Genomic DNA, 17,549 nt, shown 5'->3' on the forward strand with positions numbered 1-17,549 from the left:
GTATTCAGGTTTGTGGACATGTGCCTCTGGGCTCACTGTAGCCACCCGTGCGGAGGAAGAGGAGGAAGAGGGCTCGCCGCGCCCCAGAGGAAGTCTCTGCTTGCACTTGTGTTTTCTTCCTGATTTGGATTGTTTAGGTCTCGGAAGTTTGCTCAGCAGAGTCTACCTTTACCCAGCCTCCGTAGAGCTGGCAAGGCAGGGGTGGCTTCTGGGGACAGGGGCAGGAGGGCTTCTGTGAGGGGGTGGCCAGGAAAGGGATGCTTCTGTGAAGTGGCCATACCCGGGGCTGGTCCTTTCCAGCTCTGGGCCCTGTCCCTGTAAGATGTGTGCCTGGCCCTGGGAAGTTGTCATGAACAGCCCCTTCCCAGGTACCTCCATGCGGGGTGGGACTGGAGGTGGACCCTGGCTGGGCAAGACATGTGGCTTGGTGGGGGCCTGGGAGATGCACTCCCACCCTCAGTGCTCTAGGAGGTTGGCAGGACCAGTCTCTCAAGGGGAGACCTGGTCATAGAGCCAGGATGGCAGAGTAGCTGGAGGCTACCTACAGCCTCACAAAATCAGGTCCAGCCCTGTGCCAGTCCAGCCCTTGTGTTGCTGTAAGAAGTCTTGGCAATGGTGGCAGAGACAGGGCCCTGTCCTTAGGTGGATTGTGAAATGAGAAGTATTGTGGTTTTTGACCTGAAGACGACAAGCCTGGCCTTGAAGAGCCAGGGGGGTTGAGGCAGGAGCCGGTGTTCCGCTGACCCTACAGGGCTAGGCGAACTCTCCTGTGTGTGGCTGGGGAAGCCAGTCAGGATATCCTGTCCCCTCCTTGGGGAACCCCCGCCCCCAGGAGAGCAGCTCTTCCTGTGTTCCTTTTGGCCTCCCTGGGCTGGCCGGGGTGGACACAGCACCTGGGCCACGACCCTTGCCCGCTTAGGCTTCCTACCCCCAACACCCCCAGTTATCTGTGGCTGCTTGCGCCCCCACTGGGGGCAGCTCCCATCTTAGCTGAGGGGATGGGGATCCATACAGCCCTGCTGCACCCAGAGGTCCTAGCTCCCTTGCTGTGAGCCTTCGTCGGGGGTGTGGACATCCAGCTGGCATCTATTCTGGTTGCTGAGACGCTTGGAGATCCTGGTTGTGGTCAAGGAGAGAGATTTGAGGGGGGACCTGGAGTGCATGGGGACAGCCCTCATAGGCTCTCAAACCCAAGCCTGGCTCAGCAGCCGCTGTTCCCCCTTCCCACAGCCTTGCCTTTCCCTGTTTCCCAAGAATTTTCCAGGGATGTTGGCAGAACCCTCACGGATGCATGTTAATCAACAATGGAGCCAGAGGCAGGTCCTGGAGGTGGATTGGGCCGATCTGGTTGCCTCCCCAAAAGACAAAGCCATGCAGAGGCCAGCTCTCAGGGTGTAGCACCCAACTTTGTGGACCTCAGTGCCCTCCTGTCTCCAGGCTCTGGCATTGGAGTCCGAGGCAGCTGCTGGGCAGTTGTTCTGTAGCTGGGCAGGGAGGCCGGAGGCTGAAGCAGGTGCTGCAGCTGGGCACAGAGGAGGACGGAGCTCTTTGGGCCATCAGGTCTCTTTCCATCTTCTTTAAGACCCCTCCACCCACTCCTCAGCCCTAGATTCCCAGTAAAACTGGGAATTCCTTTTGGGGCTTTTCCCAGTGCCACCTTCTGTGGGGCCTGAGTCTTTGGTCTCATCCTCTGGCTGTCTGGGATCACCTCACCTCCATTACAGACTCAGCCCAGTGTTTCTGGATCCACTCTTGCCAACATGTTGAGTGCCTAACTGTGGCTTCACTCTAGTTGGGGGGAACACATCCCTTACCCCTGGCCATCAGCTGGGGAGGGGGTAGTCCAGGTGGCACAAGAGCCTGGAGTCTGGGAGAAAGGGCCTCCCCAGCCTGTGTGGGGACAGGGGGTCAGGAGTATGGTAGGGACTTGGGTCCTTGGAGGTGGCTCGGGCAGTGCCTGGTGGGCGTGGAGCAGGTGGCAGGGTTTTGTGTCTGCGCATGGCCCCATGGTTGGGCCGCCTTGGCCAGGGTCCGGGGCCTTCTGAGTCTGCGTCTTGTCCTCTGTGGCAGAGGCTACTGGTGCTGGCGCCCTCAGTGCAGGGTGCCTCAGTTGGAGGGAACATTCGTCTGTGCCTGGCACTGAAGCCACAGCTCCCTGTGGCCATGGTACTCGCAGCTTGAGCCTACAACCCTGGGGTGCTGGAGTCGGGGGGTCCCTTTTGACTTGGCAGTTGCGAGGTCCCAGGACCTTTGCACATAATGTGCTGGCTGCGATGTGTCGCGGGGCCAGGTCTGAGGGAGGGGCTTTGCAGGGACACTCCTGGGTGCCGATGGGATGAAATTCCGCTGGGTGTGAGGGCCTGGGGTGCAGTTGGGCCGTCCAGTGCGAGGTCAGGTGGTTGGAGCCAGGGAGCTGGCATGTCAGCTGCTGCTATGAGTTCTGCCACGTGCCGTCCTGGCATGTGGCACGTCCTGCAGAGGACAGGAAGGGTGAACAGCTCCGAACCCACCCTATGTGTGCTCCAGAGCTGGAAACAGACTGTGTGGAGCTGAGCGCCTTTGGGGGCAGCTGAGATGGGCAGGAGCACCATGCCCACCGCGGGTATCAGAGTGACAGGGATTGGCAGGCAATTCCACTCGGGTGGCTGATGCCGCTGTTTTTAAAGGCGTTGGGTGCTGAGAATTTTGCTCCTGCCGCCAGGCTGGTTTCAAGTCTGCTCCTTCTACGCTCGACGCCCTTGCCAGGGTGATCCAGAGCTGCTCAGACGAGCAAGCGTCCTCGAGTCCCAGGGGTGCTGTTAGCAGGGCTGTTGCCTGTTGCAGCAGGTCCAGGGAGCTCATGCCTTCCAGCGATGGGAATGCCACCGGTCCCTGTAGCCAAGGTGCAGACACACGCGTCCTGGTCCTGAGCCCCTGCTCGGCCCTGGGCAGGGCCCCCAGTCCCTTGCATTCCACCTGCCTTGTCTGGGAGGTGGACGAGCCCTCCCTAGCCCTGACATTCCAAACTGGCTTTTGACCCCTGCGATATGTCACTGTGATTCAAGACACTGTCCACGGGCAAGAACAACAAGGCTGGGACAATCTCATCTCAGGCACCTGTAGGAGGAGACAGGTCCCAAGGCCGGTGATGTCAGGAGAACATTCTAGGCCTAGGAGGAGCTGAGAGAGCAGACGCTCAAGGCGAGATGCTGGTGTGTGGCCAGTGTCAGGAGAGCATGGTGTTGGCCTGGGGAGATGCCGCAGAGAAGCTTCCAGAAGCCCAACATCTGCTGCCGGGGGGGAGAATGAGGCAATGAATGTCACCATCCTGGGCCACTTTGACCCAGACCCCAAGGATTTGGTTACAGAAGGGAGGGCGGCAGGGTCTGGCTTCACGCTCAGGAGGTGCCTTGGGGCTGGCCAGTATGGGATTGCTGTCACCACGGGTCACTCCAGCCCCTGGGTGCTCCTACACCATGCTCTGCTTGTGCCTGGGGTCCCTGCAGGCACATCGGTGAGAACGTCCTGGCCTCCACACCCCTTCCTGGTGGGTGGCTGTCTCTTTCCAGCGCCTCCTCGGAGCACCATGAGAAACCCCAGACCTCATGGATGCAAAATTATGGTGGTTGATGAAGGGAGGCGGCTGGTGTCTGTGGTACCGGCTGGGTGACCACAGGGATGCCGCGTGACCCTAGTCCAGGGGGCCGGTTTTACGTGAGGCATCTGACCATGTGATGGGGTGTGGCTTCCGCTGCCCGGCCCAGCCCCCTTCTGGGAGCCGCACGTGGGTGGGTGCTGGCTGGGCAGGGTCTTCTCTCTGGGGAGCAGGCCCTGGCTGGGGGTGGGGAAGATCCATGATGGGACCCAGGTGTCTTCCCACTTCTCGACCATCTCCTGGGAAGTTCTAATATTTGATTCAGGGTGTGGGGTCTGTCTGAGCAGGCGTGGCGCTTCCAGAAGGATCCAGGTTAAGGGTGGTGTGTCCAAGGGGGTGCCTGAGCCCTTCTGCAGAAACACCATTCCCCACAGAGCAGCAGTCCTCAACCTTTTTAGTACCAGAGACCTGTTTTATAGGAGAAAGATTTTTCCACCGGGACAGTGGTGATCTTGGGATGAAACGGCTCCATCTCAGATCATCAGGTATTAGATTCTCATAAGAAGCACGCAACCTAGATCCTTCGCATGCGCAGTTCACAGTACGGTTTGTGCTCCTGTGAGAATCTAATGCCAGGGCTGATCCAACAGGAGGTAGAGCTCAGGTGGTCATGCTCATTCACCTGACACTCACTCACTGCCGTACATCCTGCTCCCTAACAGGCCACGGACCCGGGGTTGGGGAACCTTGTCTTAGAGGATTGAGGCTCGGGGCCGTGGGATCGGCACTGTCGTTGCCCTTGGAGGGCTCTGAGCACCGGAAGGACCCGACTGTGGTCCCAGGCACTGTGTGGGATGGACCAGCAGAAAGGCTCCCAGGAGGGTGGTGGCTCCGTCATCGGCACGGGACTGTCGGGATGAGCCGCCTGGAGTCTGTTGGCATCTTCCTGGCCATCTCTGGCAGGAACTTCTCTTGATTGAAGAGCCGGGCTGGGGAGCTCACCCCAGGACATGCCCCTGCCCACTCTGGGACCTGGGACCTGGGGCCTGGGGCCTGGGCTCTGCTCCCCATGTCGCTCATCCATGCACAGACGGGGGCATTTGGGTCGCCTTACAGATGAGACAGCCAGGCCTGGCCACTTTGCTCATGCCACACCCAGAAAGCCCTTAGGATGCTGTAGTCTCGAGTGAGGTGACGCACTGTTCCTGGCCTCAAGTCCAGTTTGTTTCCACGGGCACCCCCACTCCCACCTAGCACTTGCCACGAGGAAGCACCCCGAGGACTGTCCCCTTTGAGAGGCGGCTCCCAAAGCCTTGCTCTGTGCCTGCGTCCTGGTAGCGGGTGAACTCTGGCCGCCCTCACCCAGAGGGTGCAGGTTCCCTGGGGGTGGGGGCTCTTGGCTTCCCCTCCATATCTGCTAAGGTGCACGCCTTTCTCTGCTGCCTTCCCAAATCACACTCTGGGGCACACTGAAAGGGTGCTCTGAGTAGCTCTCCCCAGCTCCTGGCTGAACTTGCTCCAGGCAGAGACTTGAAGAGATTCAGAAAGCAGGAACCACAGGCAGAGCAGCTGGAAAGGGACCCCCACCCCTGCACTCCCTTCGGCCCTGGAACGCTCCTCTGCATGGAGACAGCCCAGCTACACTGGGACCCCTCACCCCACCCTGGGGCCAGGGGCTGCCTCCTCGACTTCCACTCAGAGCAGCCTGGGCAGCTCAGAGGAGGGAGCAGAAGGATCTCTGACTGAGAGGGGCAGACCCCTCCCAGAGGCAGCCCCACAGAGGGGAGCAGCTGGAGACAGGGGGCGGGAGCCTCCTCTGGCTGTGTCTGAGCAGCCCCAGGAGCCATGCGCTTCAAGCGTTTGATCTTGGCGGGCCCTGGGCTTGGCATTCTATTCCATGACGTCTCCAGCTGTTCTCTTGTGAAGAGTCACGTCTGTGCTCTTGGCTAGGATGGCTCAAATATTATAAAACATACAGCTTTGCTAATTAAAACAGCATGACACTGCCTTATAGGCAGGCAGATCACCAATGGAACAGCTTTTCAAAACCGCATGTAACTCCATTGTATATGAATTTTAGTAAAAGACAGAGGCAGCCTCTCCAACCAGTGGGGAACAGATGGGCAGCTTCATGCGTGCTGCGGCGTGGGTGGGTGGCCACGTGGAAAGTGATCAGACTGTACCCACTTGTCACATCACACACCAGGGTAGACTTCCAGGGGGGCAGAAAACCACTTGGGCACCAAAAGAAAGCGCCTGGAATTCTTTAACCTGAGAGTGAAGAAACTTTTCTGTGACTTGAAAGCTAGATGTGTGGAGGAGGAGATTTGTGCGTTTGACCACATAAGAAAGAAGCAACCTTGGCCGGGCATGGTGTCTCACGCCTGTAATCCTAGCACTTGGGGAGGCCGAGGCGGGCGGATCACCTTAGGTCAGGAGTTCAGGACCAGCCTGACCAACGTGGTGAAACCCGTCTCTGCTAAAAATACAAAATTAGCTGGATGTGGTGGCACATGCCTGTAATCCCAGCTACTTGGGAGGCTGAGGCAGGAGAATCGCTTGAACCTGGGAGGTGGAGGTTGTGGTGGGCCGAGATTGCGTCATTGCATTCCAGCCTGGGTAACAAGAGTGAAACTCCATCTCGGGGGGGGGGAAAAAAAGAAAAAGCAAACTTAACGGGAAACAGCCAATGCCAGGCTGGGGGAGTGTGCTGTTTGATGAAGGGTTAATCTCTTTACTATAGAAAGAGTTTCTGAAAACAGAAGAAAACCCACAGCCAGCAGGAGATATGAACACCACTCACAGTTCAGCAACCCACAGGGGGCCCTTGAACATGTGAGAAGGTGCCACCTACACTCCTGGCGAGAGGGGTGCCGAGGAAATGTCACTGAGGTCCCGTCAGGCTGGCAGAAATCCTTTGGCATTTGCTAGCAGGCATGCAAGAGGGTAGACTCAGTGAGGAGGGGATTTGGCAACATCTAGCAAAACTGTCTGCACTGACCTCTGACCCAGCAATCCCCCTCCCCAGAACCTACCTGGAGGCACCGGCACCGGCAGAGGCAGGGAAAGCCACGTGTGAAGGGCTGCTTGCGAAAGTACTGTTTGGAAAACTGCAAATGCCCATATGTAGGAGACTGGTTGAATCAGAGATGTGTGGAATATTATGCAGCTCTAAAAAAGGAATGCATAGATCTCTCTTGTTATGGAGTGATTATCAGGATTTATTTATTTTTTAAACAGGATCTTGCTGTGTTGGCCAGGGTGGTCTTGAACTCTTGGCCTCAAGCAATCCTCCCACTTCAGGCTCCCGAAGTGCTGAGATTACAGGTATAAGCCACCACACCCAGCATATCAGGATACTTTTTAAGTGAAAAAGCACAGTGAATAAAAATATAGCAGCTATTCTTCGTCTGATAAAGGGGAAGATGCAAGTCTAGATGTATATTAAAAACAAAAGCAATGGAAGCCTCCAAATCTTAAAAGTTTACCTCAAAAGGAGGGGGGATATGGAATCAAGATGTCTTTGAATGTACCTTGTTTTATAGATTTCACTTTGGAGCCATGTAAATAGTTTGCATAATTTTAAAAAAGCTGTTCCTAATTGCTTAGTGAAAAATCCCTAAATAAATCTTAACCAGAAAAAGCAGTCCCTCAAAACTGAAATGAAACAAATGAGCCTAAAAATGTGTGCTGAGTTAGTGGCTTAACCACCCAGAAGGACTGATTTCAGGTGACATATTTCTAGCGGGTTACTGCTGAAGACAAATAGAGCTGCATGCAGTGACCACATCATTGTTGTGATACTATTTGTTTTATTATTCTAAGAGTGCTGCAGGGGAATTGCAGGTTCAGATAAGTAATTGTATTGGTGTCACCAAAAATGGAGGTTTTACAAAATATGATTCACAGAGAAACAGAATTAAAAACAACCGTATGATCATCTCAATAGATGTAGAAAAAATTTTTTGATAAAATGCACCATCCCTTCATTTAAAAATCCTCAACAAAAATAGGCATCAAAGGAACATATCTCAAAATAATAAGAGCCATTTATGACAAACGCATGGTAAATATGATACTGAATGGGTAAAAGCTAGACGCATTCCCCTTTAAGAATAGTAACAAGACAAGGATGCCCACTTTCACCACTCCTATTCAAAATAATACTGGAGGTCCTAGCCAGAAAAATCAGGCAAGAGAAGGAAAAGGGGATCTAAATAGGAAAATAGGACCTCAAACCATCTCCCTTCACCGATGATGGTAAGATTCTATAACTAGAAAACCCTAAAGAGTCTGCCAAAAGTCTCCTGGAACTGTAAGTGAAGTCTCAGGATACAAAATCCATGTGCAAAAATCAACATTCTTTTTTTTTTTTTTTGAAACGGAGTCTCGCTCTGTCACCCAGGCTGGAGTGCAGTGGTGGAATCTCAGCTCACTGCAAGCTCCACCTACCCGGTTCACACCATTCTCCTGCCTCAGCCTCTTGAGTAGCTGGGACTACAGGCGCCTGCCACCATGCCCGGCTAATTTTTTGTATTTTTTAGTAGAGAAAGGGTTTCACGGTGTTAGCCAGAATAGTCTCAATCTCCTGACCTTGTGATCCACTCGCCTCGGCCTCCGAAAGTGCTGGGATTACAGGCATGAGCCACCGCGCCCGGCCAATCAGCAGCATTCTTATACACCAATGACGTTCAAGCTGAGAGCCAAATCAAGAATGCAATTCCATTTATAATAGACACAAAAAGAATAAAATACCCAGGAATACATCTAATCAAGGAGGTGAAAGATCTCTACACAAGAGTTACAAAACACGGCTGAAAGGAATCATAGATGACAGAAATGGAAAAACATTCCATGCTGATGGGTTGGAAGAATCAATATTGTTAAAATGGCCATATGGCCCAAAGCAATCTACAGATTCAATGCTATTCCTATCAAACTACCAATGTCATTTTTCATAGAATTAGAACAAACTATTCTAACGTTCGTGTAGAACCAAAAAGCCCAAATAGCAAAAAAGAAACTAAGCCAGAGGCATCACGTTACCTGACTTCAAACTATACTTCAAGGCTACAGTAACCAAAACAGCATGGTATTGGTACAAAAACAGACACATAGACCAATGGAACAGAATAGAGAACTCAGAAATAACGCCACACACCTACAGCCATCTGATCTTCAATAAAATCAACAAAAATATGCCATGGGGAAAAGGCTTCATATTCAATAAATGGCTCAGGAATAACTGTCTCCCCGTATGCAGAGGAATGAAATCGGATTCCTATCTATCACCATATACAAAAATTAAAGACAGATTAGACGTGGCCAGGCACGGTGTCTCATGCCTGTAATCCCAGTACTTTGGGAGGCCAAGGTGGGTGGATCATGGGGTCAGGAGTTTGAGACCAGCTTGGCCAAGATGGGGAAACCTTGTCTCTACTAAAAATACAAAAATTAGCTGGGTGTGATGGTAAGTCCCTGTAGTCCCAGCTACTTGGGAGGCTGAGGCAGGAGATTGCACCACTGTACTCCAGCCTGGGTGACAAGAGCGAAACTCTATCTCAAAATAATAATAATAGTAATAATAAAGATTAGATGTAAACATTAGACTACAAACTGAAAAAATCGTGGAAGAAAACCTAATACCCTTTTCAATATTGGCCTTGGCAAATAATATATAGCTAAGTCCTCGAAAGCAATTGCAACAAAACTAAAAATTCACAAGCAGGACCTAATTAAAGAGCTTCTGCACAGCAAGAGAGACTGTCAAGGGAATAAACAGACAACCTACCAAACAGGAGAAAATATTTGCAAACTTTGAACTGACAAAGGCCTAATATCTGGCGTCTACAAGGAAATAACAAATCAACAAGCAAAGAAACAACCCCATTAAATAGTGGGCAATGGCTGGGCACAGTGGCTCACGCCTGTAATCTCAGCACTTTGGGAGGCCGAGGTGGGCGGTTCACGAGGTCAGGAGATGGAGACCATCCTGGCTAACGTGGTGAAACCCCGTCTCTACTAAAAAAAATACAAAAAAATTAGCTGGGCGTGGTGGCGGGCGCCTGTAGTCCCAGCTACTCGGGAGGCTGAGGCAGGAGAATAGCATGAACCTGGGAGGTGGAGCTTGCAGTGAGCCGAGATCACGCCACTGCCCTCCAGCCTGGGCAACAGCGAGACTCCGTCTCAAAAAAAAAAAAAAAAAAAAGTGGGCAAAAGATATGGTAGACATTTCTTAAAAAGAAGACATATAAGCAGTCAAACACCTGAAAAAATGCTCATCACGGATCATCAGAGAAATGCAAATCAAGGTCAGAGTGAGATACCATCTCACGCCAGTCAGAATGGCCTTTGTTTAAAAAGTCTAAAAACAACAGATGCTGGAGAGACAGCAGAGAAAGGGGAACACTTACATCCTGTTGACGGGAATGTAAATGAGTCCAGCCACCATGGAAAGCAGTTTGGAGATATCCCAGAGAACCAAGAGTTGAACTACCGTTCGATCCAGCAGTCTCATGTGCTGAATTTATACCCTAAGAAAAATTAGTCGTTCTACCAAAAAGACATATGCACCTATACATTCATGGCAAAAGACATAGAATCAACCCTGGTGCCTGTCAATGGTAGATCGAATAAAGAAAATGTGGTATAGATACAGCATGGAATACTATGCAGACATGAAAATCATGTCCTTTGCAGCAACATGGATGCAGCTGGAGGTCATTATCCTAAGGGAATTAATGCGGAAACTGGAAACCAAATGCTGCATGGTCTCACTGATTATAAGTGAGGGCTAAACATCGAATACATGTGGACATAAAGATGAGAACAAGAGACACTGGGAAATACAAGAATGGGGAGGGAGCAAGGTTTGAAAAGTTACCTGTGGGTGCTGTGCTCACTACATGGGAGACAGGATCCGTTTATACTCTAAACCTCAACATTATGCAATATACCTTTGTAATAAACCTGCACTTGTACCTCCTGAACCTGTTAAAAAAGTTGAAAAAAAAAAGTGGACACTTTTGGTGTGGGAGAAAAAAAAAAAACATGTAAGTTAGAAGAGGTTAAGCAAAAATCCTCCATCCCTACATTTGAATGAGGACTACCAGTATGCATCCATGATGACATTTACTTAAATATCTCTGTTTACTGGAAAGGCCCAGGACCAAGGACCACTCAGTAGCTAAGAGCATCTCTAGACCCCAGACTGTGGCCTCTAGGTACCATTTCCCCCTGAAAGAAACCAGGGCCCCTGGCGGGTTCCAGGTTGTGGTGGGAGATGTGCAAGCTAAGCCTGGAGTATTCATCACAGCAGAAGGCAGGCAAGTTATCAAAGGCCCTCTAGGGCCATGTCAGTGGGACTTGAAGGTGTCCCTGTCTTCCCCCTTCTCCCCAAGCTGAAGATGCAGTGGGTAAGCCTCACTGAAAATAACAGAGGAAGTGGATGAGCTGCATCGATGGGGTTCAGATCCCAAGTTCATCCTGATACTAAGGGGCAAAACCAGTGGACTTTGATTTGCATTTCTCTGATGATCTGTGGAGGTCGACAGGGAGATCACTCATGATGTTGAATCCTGGCAGGGTAAATGGAGAGAATCTGACACGTGTCCCTGCCGTGATTCCCCTGTGAACTGTAACTTGGGGAAACCCAGCAGCTCATGAGGTTGCCTCTTTCTTCGAGACTCCCGCAGATGCCTGAAGCAGCAGGTGCTGCTCAAGTCCTGCCAGACTCCAGCTCCTGCTGAGGTCAGGGATTCCGCATGGAGCGTCACGGCTGCCAACCTCTCCAAAGCAGCGAAGGCCTTTGGATGGGGTACGGAAAGTGCTCCCATACACAATGCTTCCTTGCCTGGATGGACGGATGGATGGATGGACAGATGGATGGACGGATGGATGGATGGATGGATGGATGGATGGATGGATCCATCTCACCAAACCTCATGCTCTAAGTACAAGTTTACTGGAAATACTCGGGCCAGAGGAACACGCTGAATGACACTACAGGAGGCCGCTTGCGAAATCCCAGTGGTGGGGGATGCTCCACAGGACACATGACCTGATTTCCTCAGTAAATCAATGACCAAGAAATAATGGGAAGGCAAGGAGGAAAGAACCACCTATCCACCAGTTGTGACATCGGCCTTAGTTAGGTCCTCACTAAATAAATGACAACAAATATTGTATTAAATTACTTCTGGTTTGCTGACATGTTCCATTTGTGCCCATGCCCCACCTGCCAGGGTGCGTTTCTGATCCACGTGCCCATTTGGGAGGGTTTGGGGCTGTTGGGATGCTTTTGTGAGTGGCTTCCTTCCTTCCCAAGCACAGGGGCTTAATGGCGCTCTGGAGCAGACAGACTAGAGTCTGCACCCAGCTCCCAGCTGGCCATGTTACCTCAACCGTAAAACAAGGAGAGGCAGACTTCTCCGGGACGCGGTGGTGGGGACACTGGTCTGTCTCCTCTGGACGCCCCGTGGTGCCTGGTGGTGTGAGGTTAGGATGTGGGGTGTGGTGTCCAGGGGCTGTGTGGCCTGCCTGGAGCTGGGCAGAGACAAAGCACGTATGTGACACTCCCTGACTTTAGGCCATAACAGGGGCGGGGGAGCGGTGGGGCAATCAGGGTTCCTGGAGGAGAACCCCATGTAGTTCCTCACTGCAGGGCTTAGTGGGAACAGGTGAAGGCTTACCTGTCTCAGGTAATGAGGAGCTGTGGGAGTCTGAGACAGTCTGGTTCCTTTAAGGGTATGTAGGGGTCACTGCCAGTCTGTAGCTCCCTCCGTGCAGGGCAGACTGTGGCACTGTGGTGACTGGCAGTACTGACTTCCTCTAAGCCAACCAGGCAGGGACCAGTCAGCTTGTTCTTCTGTCCACAGTGGAGGGCAGCCCTGGGGGTGAACAGCTGACTGTGAGGGCGTGGTCGCTCCCCCCAGACCACCCTGGAGGCCCCCTCAGCCCTCCTGCCTACAAAGAGTTCCCCCTGTGTGGCGAGAGGCCTGGGCCTCAGAGGTAGATGATTGGAGTCTGTGAAATCAGGGCAGGGGTTCACTTCTGCTTAAAACCCGCTCTCCTTCCCTGCGGAGACACCTGCGGCCAAAGCCTGCGGCTGGGTCAGAGGACTGGTTTAGTAAGAATTGTTTTTTTGTTTTTTTTTTTCTTTTATGTGGTTACCTGCTAGCCAGAAACGGTGTGTGGTTTTGCAGTCTTTCAGACAAATGAATAGCAGTTGACGTGAACAACTGTTTCTCCTCTAGGCTCCAGAGCCCCACCCCAGTGCCGATGTGGAAGCTCAGTTCCTCCAAAACCCAGACGGGCCTCGGTGTCCTGACTGCCACCCCCAGGGTGCCCCTCACTCAAGTCCTTGCTTGCAGCGCCCGTGGGCAGCAGAGGTCTCTGGAGACGCAATAGGGCCCAGACCCCTACCAGCCTGTGGCCCAGCTGGGGGCAGGACTCCGGGGCAGGGCGAGTCCCTGAGTGACCTGATTCTCTGTGGGCAGGCCAGGCAGGGTGGCTGCAGGGCAGTGGAGCCTTTGCTGCTGGCCTGTATTTCTCTGGCTGGACAGATACTGTGCTCATATCCCTGGTCTTTCAGGGGGCTCTGTGGCTGGTGGAGGGCAGCAGTGCCCCAAGGGAGGAGCAGGTGCCCAAGCCCCCAGGCGGCCCTGTGGGTACAGGTACTTGTCTACTCCGTGCATCAGTCCTGCTTCCCAACTCAAGGCTCTGGCCTCCACAGGCCGCCTCCCTTCCTCCCTCCCTTTTTTCCTGTGGCTCTGAGGCCTACTGGAGAAAGGCTGTGTCCATGTGTCTGGAAGGGCTCTCAGGTACAGGGGCTGTCAGCCCAGCTATAAGGGGACCTTGGACCATAAGTTTGCATGGGCCCCTTTGCCAAAGCCCTGTGCCCACTGCCAGGGAATGCTGGGGACTCGCTCTGGTGGGGTGGTGGGGCTGGGTGGGAGCAGCTCCCCATCCAGGTGGCTGTGGCCGGGGCTGTCTCTGGATGCTCCGAGGCCCTTATGAGAGGGAGGTAGGTGTGTCTCCACAGTGGGGGACCAGATCTCTCCGGTGCCAAAGACTGCTTCAAGCCTTTGGAGGAGCACTTCGCCCCAGGCTGGGGTGTGACTGCTTCTGGTTTAGGGTCGCTGCCTGTGCAGGTGGCCCTCTTGTCAGTCTTGTCTGCTGCCTGGGGGTGTGGCCTCTTGTGGAGGGCCCATGTTCTGGGTGGTACCGCTACAGGACCTGGGCTTCCAGGGGTGTCCGGGAGTCAGATGGGCCTCCCTCTCCTGGACTCCACTGGGTGCAGGGGTGGCGATCTGTGAGCCAGTGGCCGTGGCTGGGGGCAGCCTGGGGTGGGTGAGAGGCCCTGGGCAGCCACCTTGCGTCTCTGAGTTTGTCCTCATGTGTCAGGTGTGATTAAGTGTGTGGGACTCAGTCTGTGTGTGCAGGGCTGTTTGAAGGCCTGCAGGGCTGTCTGATGCCCCCCATCTCTTCCACCTCAGAGGGGATGGTGTCTCAGGCCGCCTCGCAGCAGATTTGCGGGCTGGTTGCTGTCGTTCCTGAAATAGCCTCTGAAGCTCTGTCCGGGAAGGGAACCTTGAGTGTGGAGGAGATAAGGCCGCTGACTGGGTAAGCTGGCCAGGGGCAGGGGGTGGCCCCTCTTCCCTTCCTCCCCTCCAGCTTCCATGGCCTGGCGCTGTGAGAGCCCCGGGAAGGCCCTGCCTTTGCGCCTGCACACGTGTGTGTCTGGAGTGCGGGAGGGCGCTGGTGCTGGGCCTAGATTTACTCAGCCCAGATCATGGCTGCTTTTGTTTACGTGGCCCCTGCTCTCACCCACAACTCCAGGCTTCTGGCTCTCGGGAATTTGAGGCCTGTGGCCGCTGTGGACCCTGGGAAACAGCCTGTGCTGCCTGAGACAGTGCGGGGCCTGGCATGGAGTAGGTACCCTGGGGGTGGACAGGTAGGCAGAGGGAGAGATGGGCAGGTGGATGGGGGGATGGATTGTGGTGAGTTATGGGTGGCGGGTAGATGGGTGGGCAGCTGGATAGATCAAGTAGTGGGTGGGTGGAGAGAGAAAGGGGTAGGTGGACGGAGGGATGGGCAGGGAGAGAAATGGATGGGGCATGCTGGTTCCTGCACCCACTGGGTGCAGCTGTCTGCCGTCTTCTCTCCTGGGGGAAGGTCTGGAGAAGGCCTCTCCGTGCGTGTGGTCTCGGCCAGCCTAGCCCCAGTACACTTGGGAAGCATTGCTGCTCCTTCCGCCATCCCAGCAGCTGTCCAGGGGTGAGACCCAGCCCCACTGTGTCTTTCTGGGATTCACAAGTGACTCCGAGCCCTTCCGTGGGCTGAGGGGCGTCGCTGTGGGTGTATCTCACGGAGAGCCCCTGGGAGCCTGGCTGGAGCCTTCTGGTGGTTTGGGTTCCGGATCGGTGGGTGCTGGGTGGGTCTTCATGGCTGTTCCTGGGGCTGCCAGGCCTGCAAGATAGACAGGACTCTGCAGTCGAGTGTGGCTGTGGATGAGGGCAGCGTGGCCATCAGAGGCAGTGTCTAGGGCCGCCCCATCTCCCCCTGTATCTCCCTCTGACTTGCCTCCTCTCTCTGACGGGCCCGCTCCTGAGCCTGACACCTGCCTGGGGGCTCCCAGTGAAGGTTGCTGGTTTCTAGAATGCACCATCTCTTCCTGGCGTGACGGGAACCACCTGTGATGTTGCCACCAGCTGACTGTAAGCTGTCATGATCCCCCCATATGCCCCCTCTAAGACACCCACCTGTTACTGAGTGGCAGGGATGTGCTCCCACACCCCCATGTGCCATCCTGCAGGCAATTTCTGCTGACCTCTGTGTGCCCTGGGGCCTGCTCTCCTAGTAGGGGGTGACCCTGTCTGTGACTTAGATGGCTTAGAGTGCTAGGACTGAGGTGAGGGGCCAGTGGAGTGAAGGGGAGCGTGGGCACTGCTGGTAAGAACCACAGGCAAAGGGTGCCGGGGGCAGGGAAGGCCTGGAGTTTTGAGGAGCAGAAAGGAGACCCTCCCTGGACTGGTGAGTCAGGGCCCAGCCCAGTGTGACAGGGACCGAACCTGGGTCCATGTGCCGTGCCCAGCCTGGGGTTCAGGTTTCTTCCCAGTGAGCTGAGCAGACAGGGAGGGTCTTGGGTGAGGGCTGCAGGCTCTTGGTGGAAGAGTCTCAGGTGAGGCCCCTGAGCTGGTAGGTGGGGCAGCAGCGGCAGGGGGCCCAGGGAAGTGGGGCCAGTCCGGGGTCCTCGGGGGTCTTTCAGGGATATATCTGCTGTCAGGGTGTGGGGAGTGGGGGGCGGGGTGGATTCCAGGATCCCGGGTTGTGCTTGGTTAGAGTGGGGAACCAGACTCCCCATCCCTGGCGCAGCCTCTGCCGGCTGTGACCTTGGGGGACCACTGACCTTACTGTGTGCCTGGTGAGCCTAATCCCTACCTGCCAGTGGGTGAAACAGTAGGCAGGAATACAGAAGGCCTTTCAGAAGTTCTCGCTGACCTGCAAGGTAGAGGCTGTGTTCTGCTAAGGGTAAATTTGCCCCCTCTATCTCCCAGATCAGCGGCTGCTCGAGGAGCCCGGCGCAGCTCTGCAGAGGTGCAGCAACCACAGGGCAAGTGGTGGAATGTTCTGGTTGTCCTTGGTGCAGGGGGCGGGCGGGGCTGGGGGCTCTGTAGCCTTCCTGGCCTCGGTCCCCTGGGCAGGCTCCACCTCCCTTTTATCGTGCCCCTTTGGCAGGCTGCCTGCCACCTCAAAGTCACGCCGCCCTGGGCGTCCTGCCGCTTCCGGGGACTGGGGCTGGGGCTGGGGCTGGGGCAGCGGTAGCCGTGTTTATGGGTGTACTCCTTGTGCTGGGCCCTTCACTGAGTTCAACACACAGGGGCTTAGGGAGGTCTGTGGGTGCCCAGGCCAAGATGTGAACCCTGAGTTTGTGCAACTTGAGTTTCAGAGCAGTGACCTCTGCTGCTCACAAGACATTGCCCTGTGAGGGGGTCAGCCCTGAAGCCGGATGGCCCGGCCCCTGGCTACCACGTGGTGACTCCCTGTAGTTGCTCATGTAGACACCCCTGTGGGGGGACTTGCTTGGCCGATGGATCAGAGGGAAGGTTCTCCCCAGGGTGTGAGGGAGCTCTGAGGGCTCCGTGCCCAGCAGGCTCGCTGTTGGGTGTTGGATCTGGTTTGATAACCGTGGACCGGGGCGACAGGCCCTGACTCTGCAAAGCAGGACTGTGGAAAATGGACACTGATGCTGCCAGGTGGATCCAGGCAGGGCCAAGATGTTTGCAGGACCCAAGGGACAATTAGAACAACTGGGCCTGACTGGCACAGGGATGTGGAATACGGTGCTTGCCATCAGCAGATACAAGCTGTATGCGGTGGGCTGAGGGTGCTCCCTGGGCCAGAACGCACGGATGTGCAGATGTGGAATGGCCCTGACAGCAGATACCAAGCCTTCATCGTGGTCACCCCTGGGTGTGGGCTGTGGGTTTTAATCTTTTCATTTTTGCTCATCTGAATTTTCTAATTAAAAATCTATTGCTTTTTAAAAATTATAAAAGATCATTTAAATTAAAATATGTAAGTGAGGAGAGGCCGGTAAGAACGTTCTGGAGCCCCTGGAGTGTCTTCTGGCATCTCAGGGCTGAGAGCTCTGAATTGAGTGTGATTTGACCTAGGAGGGTGCCGGGGTGGGGGCAGGTGCACTGTGGCCCTGGGTCCACATGGTGCCAGGGTCCCATGGGCTTCTGGCCCCTGGCTGCTGCCCCTCTATTGGGCCCTGCACAGGGCATGAGTCCCATGTCCTATCCTTGGGGAGGCCTGGGGGACGGGAGTGGGTGGGATGGGCAGTGCCTCTGTTTGGCAGATTCCAGCTTCTCTCAGGGGCCAGGATTGCACGGTCCATGTTGGACTCTGGGATGCTGGTGGGAAGAACAGTCTGGGTGAGGAGGAAAGGGTGGCCCTGCTGACCCCTCTT

The 17,549-nt window shown here is 54.6% G+C and overlaps 1 protein-coding gene across 2 annotated transcripts in view; it reads left to right on the top strand.

The window, feature by feature from the left end:
- The window catches only part of KCNQ1 (potassium voltage-gated channel subfamily Q member 1), a 400,428-nt gene that overhangs the window by 2,075 nt on the left and 380,804 nt on the right, over positions 1-17,549 (top strand). Inside the window, exon 1 of one of the 2 annotated variants that reach the window (XM_025357923.1) lies at positions 14,227-14,505. The exons of the other annotated variant lie outside the window; for it this stretch is intronic. Within the exon in view, the coding sequence (XP_025213708.1) occupies positions 14,501-14,505 (5 nt within the window). The 5' untranslated portion in view covers positions 14,227-14,500. Of the gene's footprint in view, positions 1-14,226; positions 14,506-17,549 lie in introns of those variants that run through there. 2 annotated transcript variants of the gene reach the window in all.

This window comes from Theropithecus gelada, chromosome 14 (assembly GCF_003255815.1).
Source record: "Theropithecus gelada isolate Dixy chromosome 14, Tgel_1.0, whole genome shotgun sequence".
In the NCBI taxonomy this organism is placed as follows: domain Eukaryota; kingdom Metazoa; phylum Chordata; class Mammalia; order Primates; family Cercopithecidae; genus Theropithecus; species Theropithecus gelada.